General features: G+C 36.1%; 1 protein-coding gene and 1 long non-coding RNA gene across 2 annotated transcripts; both read left to right on the forward strand.

Annotated features, from left to right (window-relative positions):
* The first annotated feature begins 4,630 nt into the window (after window positions 1–4,630).
* Window positions 4,631–5,969, forward strand: LOC122009839 (transcription termination factor MTEF1, chloroplastic-like). The gene has a single exon (XM_042566149.1). The coding sequence runs from the start codon at window positions 4,789–4,791 to the stop codon at window positions 5,791–5,793; it is 1,005 nt and encodes a 334-aa protein (XP_042422083.1). The 5' UTR covers window positions 4,631–4,788; the 3' UTR covers window positions 5,794–5,969.
* Window positions 5,970–9,718: 3,749 nt separating this feature from the next.
* LOC122009840 lies at window positions 9,719–12,433 on the forward strand. Its single transcript, XR_006119666.1, has 5 exons — window positions 9,719–9,848; window positions 10,636–10,710; window positions 11,481–11,581; window positions 12,082–12,134; window positions 12,350–12,433. It is a non-coding gene; the product is annotated as an uncharacterized LOC122009840 (long non-coding RNA).
* Window positions 12,434–12,839: the final 406 nt, after the last annotated feature.

The following is a 12,839-nucleotide window of genomic DNA, read 5'->3' on the forward strand; positions in this document are numbered from 1 at the left end:
CTAGCACTCGTTGCTTCGCCTCTACGAGAAAAATACTCATAAAACCCATAAAAATCGTAGACTTACAGAAACTTACAGATATGTAATTTTTCATACAAATTAAAATAAAAACAAGTACATGCTTCGCACGTGACTCTGATACCACTGTTAGAACTTTCGAGCCGCAAAAATCGCTTTTTGCGTTGCGGAAACCCCGAAGTTCTTAGCCATTGGATCCGTGCGAAGATAAAATTTATCATGTACTTAGTTTTCTACTCTAGATCTACTTTAGATCTACATGTGAAGGGATATACCTTTGAAGCGAAGCCCTTCACAAATCCCGCTTGTCCAAGGTTCTTCGGATCTCAAGTGTGTTCAAGTGGACACACCTCTAGAAGTATCCACATGAACAAGAGATGGAGAGACAAACTAAGAGTGTGTTAGCACCCTTAGAAGTCACGGCAAGGATGAGAGGGAGAGGGAAGAAGAGAGGAGGAGGAAGATCACTTGAATGAGCACACCAAAAATATATATATATATTATTAACACACTTGTAACTCCTCTCCTCTTTAAGTGGTCAGCCACTCATGGAAGACCAAGAGTCATGGCTCTTGGTTTTCCTTATGAGGTGGCACACACTTGAGCTAGCTTTGATGATGTGGAACACCATCATTGGCCGGCCCCATGCCATGTCACAAATGAGGTGGCAAATGGTTAAGTCAAACTTGACCCTTCATCTTCCCTCTCAAGTCAAGTCAAACTTGATATCTTATCTCCCATGGTTGAACAAATCCAACCTTTGACTCAAGTCAATTTTGATTTAATGAATCTCTATTCATTGAATTAAATTGACTCAATGAATCATAATCTAAATTAGACTCATTGGACACATGAATCAAATTGAGTCCAACTCAATTAGTTTAATTTGGATTACTCTTAATCCAATTTGGTTCATCACATGAACCTAATCCTCTAGGTTCATCAAATGAATCTAATCTCCATCTAATTGCCCTTTGTGTGTGACCCTATAGGTTCTTGTAACGTTGGCAATGTTCCTAAACCTATTTAGAATAAGTAATGAGCGGTATCTAGCAACACATCATTACTAACCAAGTTACAAGAATGTTGAGATCCAACATCATCTTGTGACTAAAATTGTAACTCTGACAATATATGACAATGTCCTTCTATCCTTGACATCTAGATTGATCAATTGAGGCATAGACCGTGTCATCCTCTAATCAATCTATATCTTGAACTCCAAGTTGACTCACTCTAATCAAATGAACTCAATATCTCATATTGACTCACTTGGACATGCCCATGCACTTAGTGGTGTCACTCTATCAAGAATCATGATGTCTCTCCCGTCATATAGGAGGGATAGATCTCATCTACATCACTCACATCCCTCCGCATAATTTGTTACATACCCAGTAATCGCCTTTATAGTCCACCCAGTTACAGGTGACGTTTGACGAAGTCAAAGTATGCAACTCCTTATGTAGGGAACTATGGTGACTTCAGGTCCAAGCATTAATAGTTATATTAATAGTCACATGAGAAAGTATATGACACTCATATAACGATCAATGATACTTTCTCATGGCGGGTCATTCAGTATACATTCTCCAATGCATACCCATGTGTCAACTTGATATCTCTATATCCATGACTTGTGAGAACAAGTCATCGAGTTGACCTACATGCTAGTCTCAGCGCATTAACATTGTCCCTGAATGTTAATACTTGACTAGGAATGATTAAGAGTAGTGTTCTCTATATCATCTCACTATCGATTCAACCAATCGATTGATATAGATAAGAACCTTCTACTCAAGGATGATATTATACTTAGTTATTTGGCACCAATACAAGTAAGTATAATAACCATAAAGAAATGTCTTTATAAACATATAGGAATATGATACATCAAGTTCATACATCAATCATCACATGATTGGCTCTAGGGCTCTAACTAACAACAACACCTAGCGTAAATTTATTTTTCGTAAAAATTAAATTATGCGATCATGTTTGGCATCTTGTATCCTTGTATACATGTGGTATGTGTGATATAATAATTTAGGAATTATTATTGTTTTATTTTCCGCTGTGCATGTTTACAAAACGTGTTTCAGCACACACCGCATCGGGCATATCCCAACATATTTACCCTGCAAAACAAAGTTAGCACAACACAATAAAATTGTAGTAATTAAATCTTATTTCCCTGAGATCAGGATCTAATCAAGGTCTCAACTTAGGTTTTCCAAATGAATCTAAGTTGCACCAACGCCTACCGTTCCCTCAACGAGGAACACGTCCTCACTGGATCTTTGCTCTAGTTTCTTACCTCTCCTTACCAACTGTAGTTGCTTGACTTACCTTTGACCCACCAAGTCTTCCCACCAATTGTCAGGTCCGTAAAATCAACTGGACTTCAATCGGTTGTCAGGTCCCGTGGACCCAACTAGACTTCTCGCTAGATATCAGGCTCTACGAACTTATCTGGACTTCCCACCAGCTATCGGGTCCCGCAGACCTAGTTGAATTTCAGCCTGGTGTTAGGTCTTTCAAACCAGTCAACGCCTGCACACTTGATAGAAAGGTTAAACAAACATCACATCTAACTTTAACGTATTTGTCATACATCAAAACTAAATTATTAGTGCAACTTGCATCAGCAGTACCGACTTTGAAAATATATTTTGGTAGTTATTTATTGAATATATATATTATGCAAATTTATTGTATAAAGTTCTTGATTATTCTTAAAACTCATTTTTATATAATTTCGCATAATTGAGTCTTTAAACATGAAACTTGTAATCTATATATTTTATGTTTTATGTGTAAATCTTGATATATGTGTCTAATAATTAAGATGGCTATGAAGGAATTGGATTTGATAAGATTGCCTGTCTAATACAAAGAAAACATTTTGCATATCGTGAAATTTATTTATGATTTAATAGTACTAAATTCAGATGTGTACTGTTAATTTTGTAAATCTTAGTTGACATAATTTTAGTTTCTTTTACATAGCTATATTATCTTCTAATTTAGATGCGTATAGTTAATTTTGAGATTTTGAACCTAACATAGCTATGGATTGAATGTAGTAAATATTTTATTTTCAGTTGATTTTTTTATATTTAATTATTATCTTTATATATTGTAAATAGATAACATTTTTTCTTATAAAGATAATAATTTTTAATTATTAGAAAAAATAATTAAAGACAACGGTTTTAAAATATTACGAAAAAAATTCAAACACAGTTTTTAACTGTTGTCAAAACACTTCTAATCAAGATGAACAACCGTTTTTAAACTATTATGAAAAGTAATTAAATATAATAGTTTTAAACTGTTGTCAAATCGTCATCTAACATTGAGGTCATCAAAAAAGATAATGATATTTAGCTATTGTCAAAAGAAGATAACAATTTTTAACATTGTAAAAATATTATTTTTGATATTAAAAGACAACAATTTCAAACCGTTACAAAATTATTATTTATCGCGCTCAAATATAACAATTTAAAATGTTATTAAATTATTGTCTTTTCATTCAAATATAATGATTTAAAATTATTATCGTTTAACATATTTTTGATAATAGTATCAATTACAATAATTTTTAAATGATAAAGATAATTGATAAAATCTGTTATCTATGAGTATTTTTGTTATAGTAAATTTTAGTTGTCAAACATGTTTAGAATAAGGTCTTTTAATGTTTGGTTTCTTCGGAGGTGGAAAGAACCCCATGTAAAGGGACTTATATTTATCAACTCTTTCAATTAGTCATTTGGTTGCACTGATGATATGATAGATTTAAATTCGAAATAATTACTTGTCTATTGCATTTTTTTTACGATATGCATAGAGACAACCCTTGTAGTCAAAAGTTACACGGTCTAAAAAAGCTTCAAGTACTGGACATCATTTAGCTCTACAAAATAAATATTTCATTTCTTAATCAGATGTTAATTTTAAATACTATTGAAGCAATAAGTAACATCGTTTATCATATTAATATCATATCCCAATAAAATACAGATAGATAAATTATAAAGAATATTTTATTCTACTTCAATGACTTTTATATGAAAAATATCGAACATCCAGTAAAATATTTTATCTCCGTTAAAAATTGACCCAATTTAATTTTGAATCCTATATCATATATAAGTTAGTTTTGATGAGCCTACGTAGGAGGATATTTAATCATTTACAAAAAATCAACCTTTTTTTAATGAAACAACTCTACAATTTAAATCAATTTGGCTACACCATGGGGCTAATAGATAAGTAGTTGAAGAGTTAAATTGGAACGATCAACTTTTGAAAACTTTAGTTTTGGTTTTCAACATAATGATGGTACATGAAGCAACCGATTCATTTTTAGTTGAGTGACAGCTCAATTATCATACATTTAAATATCATAGAACTTAGATATTAAAAATAGATTGAGAACCCTTTTCGAAAATTTCTAAAACGTATAAAATTTTAGTATGTAATAATTATATAGAATTATTATAGACTTAAATCACATTCATAGATTATACTTTTTAGATATTACTCTATAATAGAATTAATTTTTTATGTTAGTAAAAGTTGTAATGGTAGAAAAACAAGGAGTACTATGAAGGCCCTGCAGGATGCGTCCTTTTCTCCTCCACCACGCACCACTCCTGCTATATCCGTCCTCGCTCTTTCTCCGCCCACGCGCTCACAATCGGCTGTAGACGAAGCATCAAATGATCCCGATGTGATTTCCTGACCAAATTTAACCTAATCATGGAGGAAATCTTCCCCTTCTGTTCCTGCCGCTCCCTCCGCCAGGTTCCCCCAATTGCTCCACCCCTTCTCTCACGAATCCCCCCGCTCGATCGCTGCCGTCGCCTCAGGGCATGCGCCCATCTTTCCAAGAACACTCCCATCCCCCTTCCTGAGAAGCCTCCGCGAATATCCCCACCCTTCCCTGTTCTACGCCTCTCGTCCAACCCCTCCCCGGCCGCTGTCTTCCACGACAAGTTACTCTTCCTCGACTCTGTCGGCATCGACCTCTTCGCCGTCTCCTCCTCCCATCCAGCCCTCGCCGCTGCTTCTCTCTATGACCTCCGCTCTTCTGTGCACTTCCTCCGCTCCCTCGGCCTCTCCGCCCCAGAGCTCCGCCGCGCCTGCGGCATGTGCCCCGAGATCCTCACTGCCTCCCCTTCCAACCTCGCCGCCGTTGTCTCTTTCCTCCTTCGCGAGGCTGGCGTCCAAGACCAGGACCTCCGCCGCGTCATCTTCCGGCGACCCCGCCTTCTAGTCTCTGACGTCGCCGGTCACCTCCGCCCCGCACTCTACTTCCTCCAGATGCTCGGCATCGCCCCCATCGCGCGCCATACCTCGCTGCTATCCTGCAGCGTCGAGGAGAAGTTCCTTCCCAGGCTCGAGTTCCTCGAAGGCGTGGGCTTCTCCCCACGGAACGCTCGGGCTATGGCCAGGAGGTTTCCACAGCTCTTCTGCTACAGCATAGACGAGAATCTTAGGCCAAAGGTGGAGTTTTTGGTGTTGGAGATGCAGCGAGAGCTACGGGAGCTGAGAGACTTTCCCCAATTCTTCTCTTTCAGTTTGCCCAACAGGATAAAACCGAGACATCGGGCATGCAAGGAGAAGGGCGTGGTCTTCCCGCTACCGGTATTGCTGAGACCAAGCAACGGGCAGTTCATGGCGCAATTGGAGGTACGAATTAGCTCTTCCCTTCCGTTGAAAAGGTCGCCCCTTTGGCGCACAAGTATGGATGGTGGTCTATAACTTGTTTTTTCAAGAGTCATTGCAGAGTGCGCCTCATTCTGTTTCTTCGAATGGAATCAGACTATAAATTTATGATAAAAATTTATCATTGTCAATATTGTCCTATTGTACAATGAGAAGTGTAAACTGCCTCTCTCCATGGATTTCGCGGATTCCTTTTGTAGTCCTTGCTCTAATTTTCTCGCCCGGTATCTTGTTTGATGAAATGCCTAAGATATTCCTAAGTTGATTTTTATTTACTCAGCGATCCGATTATGATAATGGCACGGTCCACTTTGTCTTAATGATTAGATGGAATAATGGTTAAATTCAGAACAATATCACACGCGTAGAATGGGTTGAATCCAACGGGGTGTAGTCCGACTGCTTACTGGTCTACATAATTGACTGAATTGTCATAATTTTACGTGTGTGTCTGTCTGTATGAACAAGTCCTAACGCCATAAGTAGTTCAATTTCAAGTATAAGACAGGTTCTTATTTCACCCATTTTACTCGTTCATTTAGTAATTATATAAAACATCTATACCAATTTCTCTATAAATATTTTTAAAATTTAAAATAAATTATCTATTTCAATAAATTTAGATAATTATTTTTTACTATACTTTAAAAATTCTACTATCTTTATTTTCTTCTTATTATTTTTCCTCTCTCTAAATAATATTTATTTTTATTACTTAATTCATTCTCTTTATTTTTTTCTTTTTTAAATTAAATGATATTTAATGTTTAGGAAATATATTTTATTTCTTAAATTTTAAAAAATATTATTAAATCTAAATTTAGAAGGTGCTTGGTAGGCGGATTTCAGATGCTAGACCATTCTTGATACTTGATAGATAGGAATCATAATCAAAATATGGATTTGATACCCCTACTTTCATAACCCACCCACTCTTAGGTTATCGTTAAACTCATTCCTCCTTATTCATGTGTTTTATTTTACAACCTAGCCCTCGAGCTGAACCTTTTCTTCTCTTTTAATTTTCGTATTTCTATGTCATTTTTCCTCACTCACCGTTGTGCCTCAACTCGCCTCTTTGCCACAGTCGGGTTTGTCGAAGGTGAGTCAGTTGCCTCAACTCGTCTTTCTTTCTCTTTTGATTTTCGCATTTCAGCGTCATTTTTTTTACCTAATTTTCGTCAATCGGAATTAGTGTCTTTTATTTTCTATTGTCTCTTTATTTTCTATTGGTGACAATAGTGGTCCTTTTTTTAGGACTATGGAACTCGATCGTCGCTTTTGAGATCTCTCTCTTCAGTGGATGGTAATAATATCCATTCCAGTATCTATACTAAGTATCATCAATCCAGTAATCATTCTCATTGTCATAACCCCTCAAACAAAACTCATTATCATTTCCATTGTCAAATATATATACCAAGCACCCCCTTAGAGAATGAATAGGATAATAGATGTAAATTTTTTTTACTTAAAATATATAATTTAAGATAAATTTTATATTTAGGAAAGTTAATGTGGATATTATTAGCTAATCATTCTTCCTTTAAAATTATTCTAGATTCATTTCTACAAATTTCTCATTATAAAAATATTTAAATATTTTATAAGAACATTTGAGATCTATAATGACAATTTACTAAATAGTACGAGTTTTAAATCACATATCATATTTTCATATTTATCAAATCACATACGTTCTCTCTCGGTATGTTTGTTTATGCGACCCATTCGAGCCACCGACGTACATTTAAAATTTTGAGGAATGAGCTACGTTGTAGTGTGTTGTAAAGCAGTCTCTCTCTCAAGAATACTATAGTTTTGGATCAAATCTGGTCTAAGATACGCTCGAATCGACTCAAATCAAGATGAATGTAAGAATTTTATCATGCCTTTAAAACTTAATTTCACAACCAAGATAACAGACAATTTGCTCTTAGTGATGTGGTGTGATGGTAAAAATATGAGACAAACTCCCTCTCTAGATAATAAGGACTCAAATTTTACCTAGAGTATATTATGCTTAAGGAGTTTGAAATACTTTCGATATTGGGTCGTCCGCCATGACCCATTCACACTAATGGATTTACCTTAATAAATAGTAAAAAACTTCCGTGAGGTTAGACTGATCATCTCTAAAATTTATTAGATTCAAAGTTATCTCAGTCATTTATTGAGATCTGAGATTGATTTTGAGAAGCTACAGTGAGGAGGAATAAGGAGATACCACATGCTATAAGGGAACTCATCGGTGTTGTTGATCACGCATTTGTTATATGCGCAAATCAAATTCTACAAATTATAATTAATTGAAATCCCTTATCTATACTAAGGCAGTATAGTAATGCACCAGGTCATTTTTTTGGGGGGAGGGGGGGGGGGGGGTGGTAATACAATAAACAAAATCCTAGCTAACCATCAACAATGAACCCACGACGCATTGTCACCCTGCGCTACAGACATCACTATCAACAGAAAGAACATGTATCAATAATTACAACAATCCTATCTAATCATTGAAGATCAACCTCCACCGCATTGTCATCCTACGACACAAGAATCACCATCAATAGTCATGATAACACTACAAGAAATTTTAGAGATAACCACACCTAATAGACAACAGTTTTTCGAGAAACTGTTGTCTTTTTGCCATTTAACAACGGTTTTATTGAAAACCGTTGTTGTTCACCATAATTTTTTTTAAATGACAATAGTTTTTAAAAAATTGTTGTCTAATGTATGTCAAAGACAACAATTTTTAAAAAACTGTTGTCTAATGTATGTCAAAGACAACGATTTTAAAAAACTATTGTCTTTTAGTGTTGCTTATGTGATAATATATAACAGTTTTATTAAACTGTTGTCTATTGAATGTTGTTGAATCATAAAAACACAACAGTTTTTTTTTTAAATTTCATGAAAAAAACCTAAAACCCACTCCGACTCCTCCTTCGCGACTCCTTCGCGAATTTTTAAAACCAAGGTTTCTTATTTTTCCCTTACTTTCCCTTCTCCACCGAATTCCTTAATCCCGAGCCATCACTCCCGCGACACCGCCGAACCCCTTTCTTCATCGCCGACTTCTTCCCCTAAGCCTCACCTCGTGACGCCGCCCTCTCCGTCCTCCCTTCCCTCTCGCGAGTTCCTGGGCGTTGCCGGCCTCTCCTCACGCCAACATCAGAGATGAGCCCCAGCCGCCGGTCTCCTCTCTTCCTTGTGTGCGAGCAGGCGATCTTCTTCTTTCCCTCACGCGGACAACATAGCAGCGATCCTTCTCCCTCGCTCGAGCACTGCGGACTACAACCGTCGATCCTCTTCTCTCCGAGCCGTGCCTTAACTGGTCAGGCAAGTATACTTCCATGTGATGGTATGAGATCTGTGAGGTGATGATTAGGTTGTTAGGAGGAGTCTAATTTCTTGTTGGTGATGCCCAATTTGTGGATTGAGTCGCGATTGGATCTTCTGCCGTGATGCTCTAGCCTTCCTATGCGATGTTCTGGTTTTTTTTTTTATCGGATTTGGGGGCTTTAGGGTATTGGTGGAGAATGCTTTTGTTCTTTTCCTTCTTGCTTTCGAATCTGTGGAAGTAGATCGTTGGATTTTGATTTGGGGGCTTTTGTCAAGATGGAAACCCATAAAGATTAGGTTTGATCTAAGCAACAATGATTCCTCTTCGATACTTTGACTTTTCATTTATTCCCTTTGTATTGATCTTGAATACATGCACTCGAGCATTGACACTCTGAATGGATGCTTGATATCCTTTGATCGTGAGTAAAATTTTTTTAGAAGTAGCCATGACAGGCACTTGGATCCACACTCGTGTCAGATAATCACACCAGGTCCGAATATCATTTCCTTCCTTAATAAATGCTGATTATACCACAAATTCCTTCAAAGGGGTTTCACGATGTTGTGGTGATTATTGTTATCTTTCATCATGTGCAAATTCCATGGCATAGGTGCAACATATGAAAACTAATGATGCTTGGTGTAGCATGGAATGATAATTGCAATTGTACAGTTCTGTGCACTACATTGTCTGATGTTACAAGGCTGCAGCTAGATATTGTTCATGCTATGGCTAGGTAAACCCCTTTCAGTTGGCTATGCTATAGTTTGTTGTGAGTCTGTACCCATGATTACAGTTTGTTGCACACTGGATCGCTGAACAATCTACTGTTGTTGAACCTTGTATTCGATGATAGATTTCAACATGCAAGACTCACCTCACTATGGCTAAACTAGGCTTGAATTCTCATCAACGACACATGAGAATCACATGTATATGGAATATGGATTGTGCACAAATATGGACCATAAGACTCCACGTTCTTTTTAGTATAACATTGCTTTTCCTATCAGCCATAATGCTATCTTTGTGTGATGGCTAACAAAACAAATTGCAATCTCACACCATGGTATTAAAAAGCAAATGCTAGGGCAACGTTGAGCCGCCTAGATGGTTTTTGAAGAGGACTAAATAGTGACATATGAGATATGTGATTTGTATGTGCAGTTAAAACCTTATTCAGTTCATCTAAACTAAATACTTGTTTTTTTGTTTGTCGATTTGTCAAAGTTGGTATGGTGTAGTCAATATTAACTTGAGCGTGGCATGGATTTCAACAAGCCTAGGATTTTTTTAGTGTGTATGATCCTTATGTGGCCATAAGGTTTATGCAGTTGCATAAGCAGCCTAGGCAATGGCTTTCTAAATCTGTGGTTACCTGTTAACTTATATTAATTGGATTGAATATTAGTTTAGAAAATGAAAGAACCTTGTTTGAAGTTCTGGCGATTCATTTTTTAAATTCTAATTTTTTTTATACTAATATCTGAGCGTGTCATATGTCGGATTGGATGGTTATGCAGATAATTGGCATCCTATGGTATATTGTTGGAAAGCTGAAGCTAAAGCAAATTTTTCAGCCTCCCATTATTGCCTCAGTGAGTATTTGATTTGAAAATTGTCTTTTTGAAGTTCTAATTTCCAATTCCTTGTCCTTGTCACTTGTTATTAAATACTTTATACTTAAAACACTCTCTGGGGCTTCTTGTCTCATGGACATTGGGATCTTAATTTATTTATGCTTTTAGAGTGAAGAGCAATGATGTTGGCATGCCTAGTATAATGAACATTTTTTGTGTTGAGATAAAAATGTGAACTTCATATTTGTTTGATTTTCTGTAATGAATGTATTAGTTTAACCGGTCAAGATCAAGTATCATCTCATTGACTCTTCCTAATTTCCTTCCTCTGTTATTTTTATGAATTCTTTGATTATGAAGAAATACAAACTTGCCCATTTCTCATATTGAAATTTTAATTTTTTCCAGATTTTACTCTCTTGTGAAATGAATCAGAGTTTCATTTTGTCAATACCGCGATGACTACTTTTTCATTGGCAACATCCCTCTAAACCAAAATTTTAGTTTAGCAAAGCAAACTCCCAACCTTTACAAACTCTAATAAGTTAAAACCCCTGCCTTCACTAGAGTTTTATAATGAAACTTTGAGTACATTTGGCAAAAGGGCAAACTTTTGGGGGGTAACATGAAATTCTCTGAATTTTTTGTGGTGGTTATTTGAATTATTGTATTGTTACCTTCTGTTAATGATTGTCTTTAACATGTTATGCAGAAGCAATATTTTGCATGATTACTTTAATGATGTTTTATATGGGATTAGGTATTACTAATGTTTTATATGGAATTAGGCTTTGGCTATCATCATTGGCGCTATACCATTTTTGAAGAACTTCATCTTGACTGATGATGCCCCGCTATTCTTCTTCACTGACAGCTGCCTTATTCTTGGGTATTGATCTGTTTCCTTCTTTGTCTTTGCCAATTTTCTCATGCTACTGAAATTTAGAACCTTTTCATTTAGTAACACGCAAATAGAGTCTTAAAACAGAAAATAGTTACCTTGTTAAGGTTGAAAAAGTATGAAGATTTCTATGAATGATGCTAAGTATGAACTGTTTAAGAAATGTCAAGTTGCAATCACATTCTTCTATGGTAAATTTAGATTAGAGAATTAAGATAACTTATTGGCCATCCATTTCTGTAACTATTCTAATTGCACTATAGTGAGCTAATAAGATGAGCCTGATATCTGATGTCTGGTTAGTGGTTAATGACAGTTATTGCATAATTTTTTTGACATTTAAGGACCTCTGTTTTGGAGTTTTGTCTGGTTAATGACTTGGTTATTTGCATAACCTTTTAACACTCAAGGACCTCTATTTTTTGTATTTACATTCAAAGCAAAAAATATTTTAAGACCTGAAGGATTGTCTATATTTTGATTTCCAGGGAAGCGATGATCCCATGTATTTTGCTTGCTCTGGGTGGAAATCTTGTGGATGGTATGCAATCTTCCATTTCTTATGTAACATTTCTTCAAACACATATTGATATCCTATGTCTGACAGCCTAAAGTTCTTTTGCTGGTAGAAGTTGAACAAGTACATTTAGTGATGCTTGATGAAATAGTTGACATAAAAACTATCCATTGGGTTTCCATCTTGAATCTAGAATATCCAGAATGTTACATGCTATATGGCACTTTGTTGTGTTCCAGGCTCTGGCCCAGGCAGTAAAAGACTTGGTTTACGAACAACTGCTGCTATCATATTTTGAAGATTGGTTTTGGTTCCTCCTACAGGACTTGGATTAATCACCATTGCTGACAAGCTTGGACTTTTTCCCAGGGGCGACAAAATGTTCAAATTTTTCCTGCTGCTGCAGCACACTATGCCAGAAAGATATGTACAACATCTTTGTCATTATCATCTTTATGCCATTTATTCTGGGGAAATGACTTAACTTGCAATCATATGCTATTTACCTCAGGGAAAAGATAATGACCATACCCAGAAAGGAGAAGAAAAGAGAAGCTAGGAGGGAGGAGAAAGCATAGGGTGTTTAGAAAGCATATATAAACTCTGCATAATACCTCATGGAAAAGGCTGTAGTTCTCGATATGGTGTTTAGAAGATGCACAAGGTATTTAGAAGATGCACAGGTAGAGAAGATTTGATCCAACAAAACAAGATATTTTGGACTTCATA

The sequence above is a fragment of the Zingiber officinale genome, chromosome 8A (assembly GCF_018446385.1).
Source record: "Zingiber officinale cultivar Zhangliang chromosome 8A, Zo_v1.1, whole genome shotgun sequence".
In the NCBI taxonomy this organism is placed as follows: domain Eukaryota; kingdom Viridiplantae; phylum Streptophyta; class Magnoliopsida; order Zingiberales; family Zingiberaceae; genus Zingiber; species Zingiber officinale.

What these genes read in the sequence shown, in the direction of transcription:
- LOC122009839 (XM_042566149.1), top strand. Translation starts at nt 4,789, where the DNA reads ATGGAGGAAATCTTCCCCTTCTGTTCCTGCCGCTCCCTCCGCCAGGTT.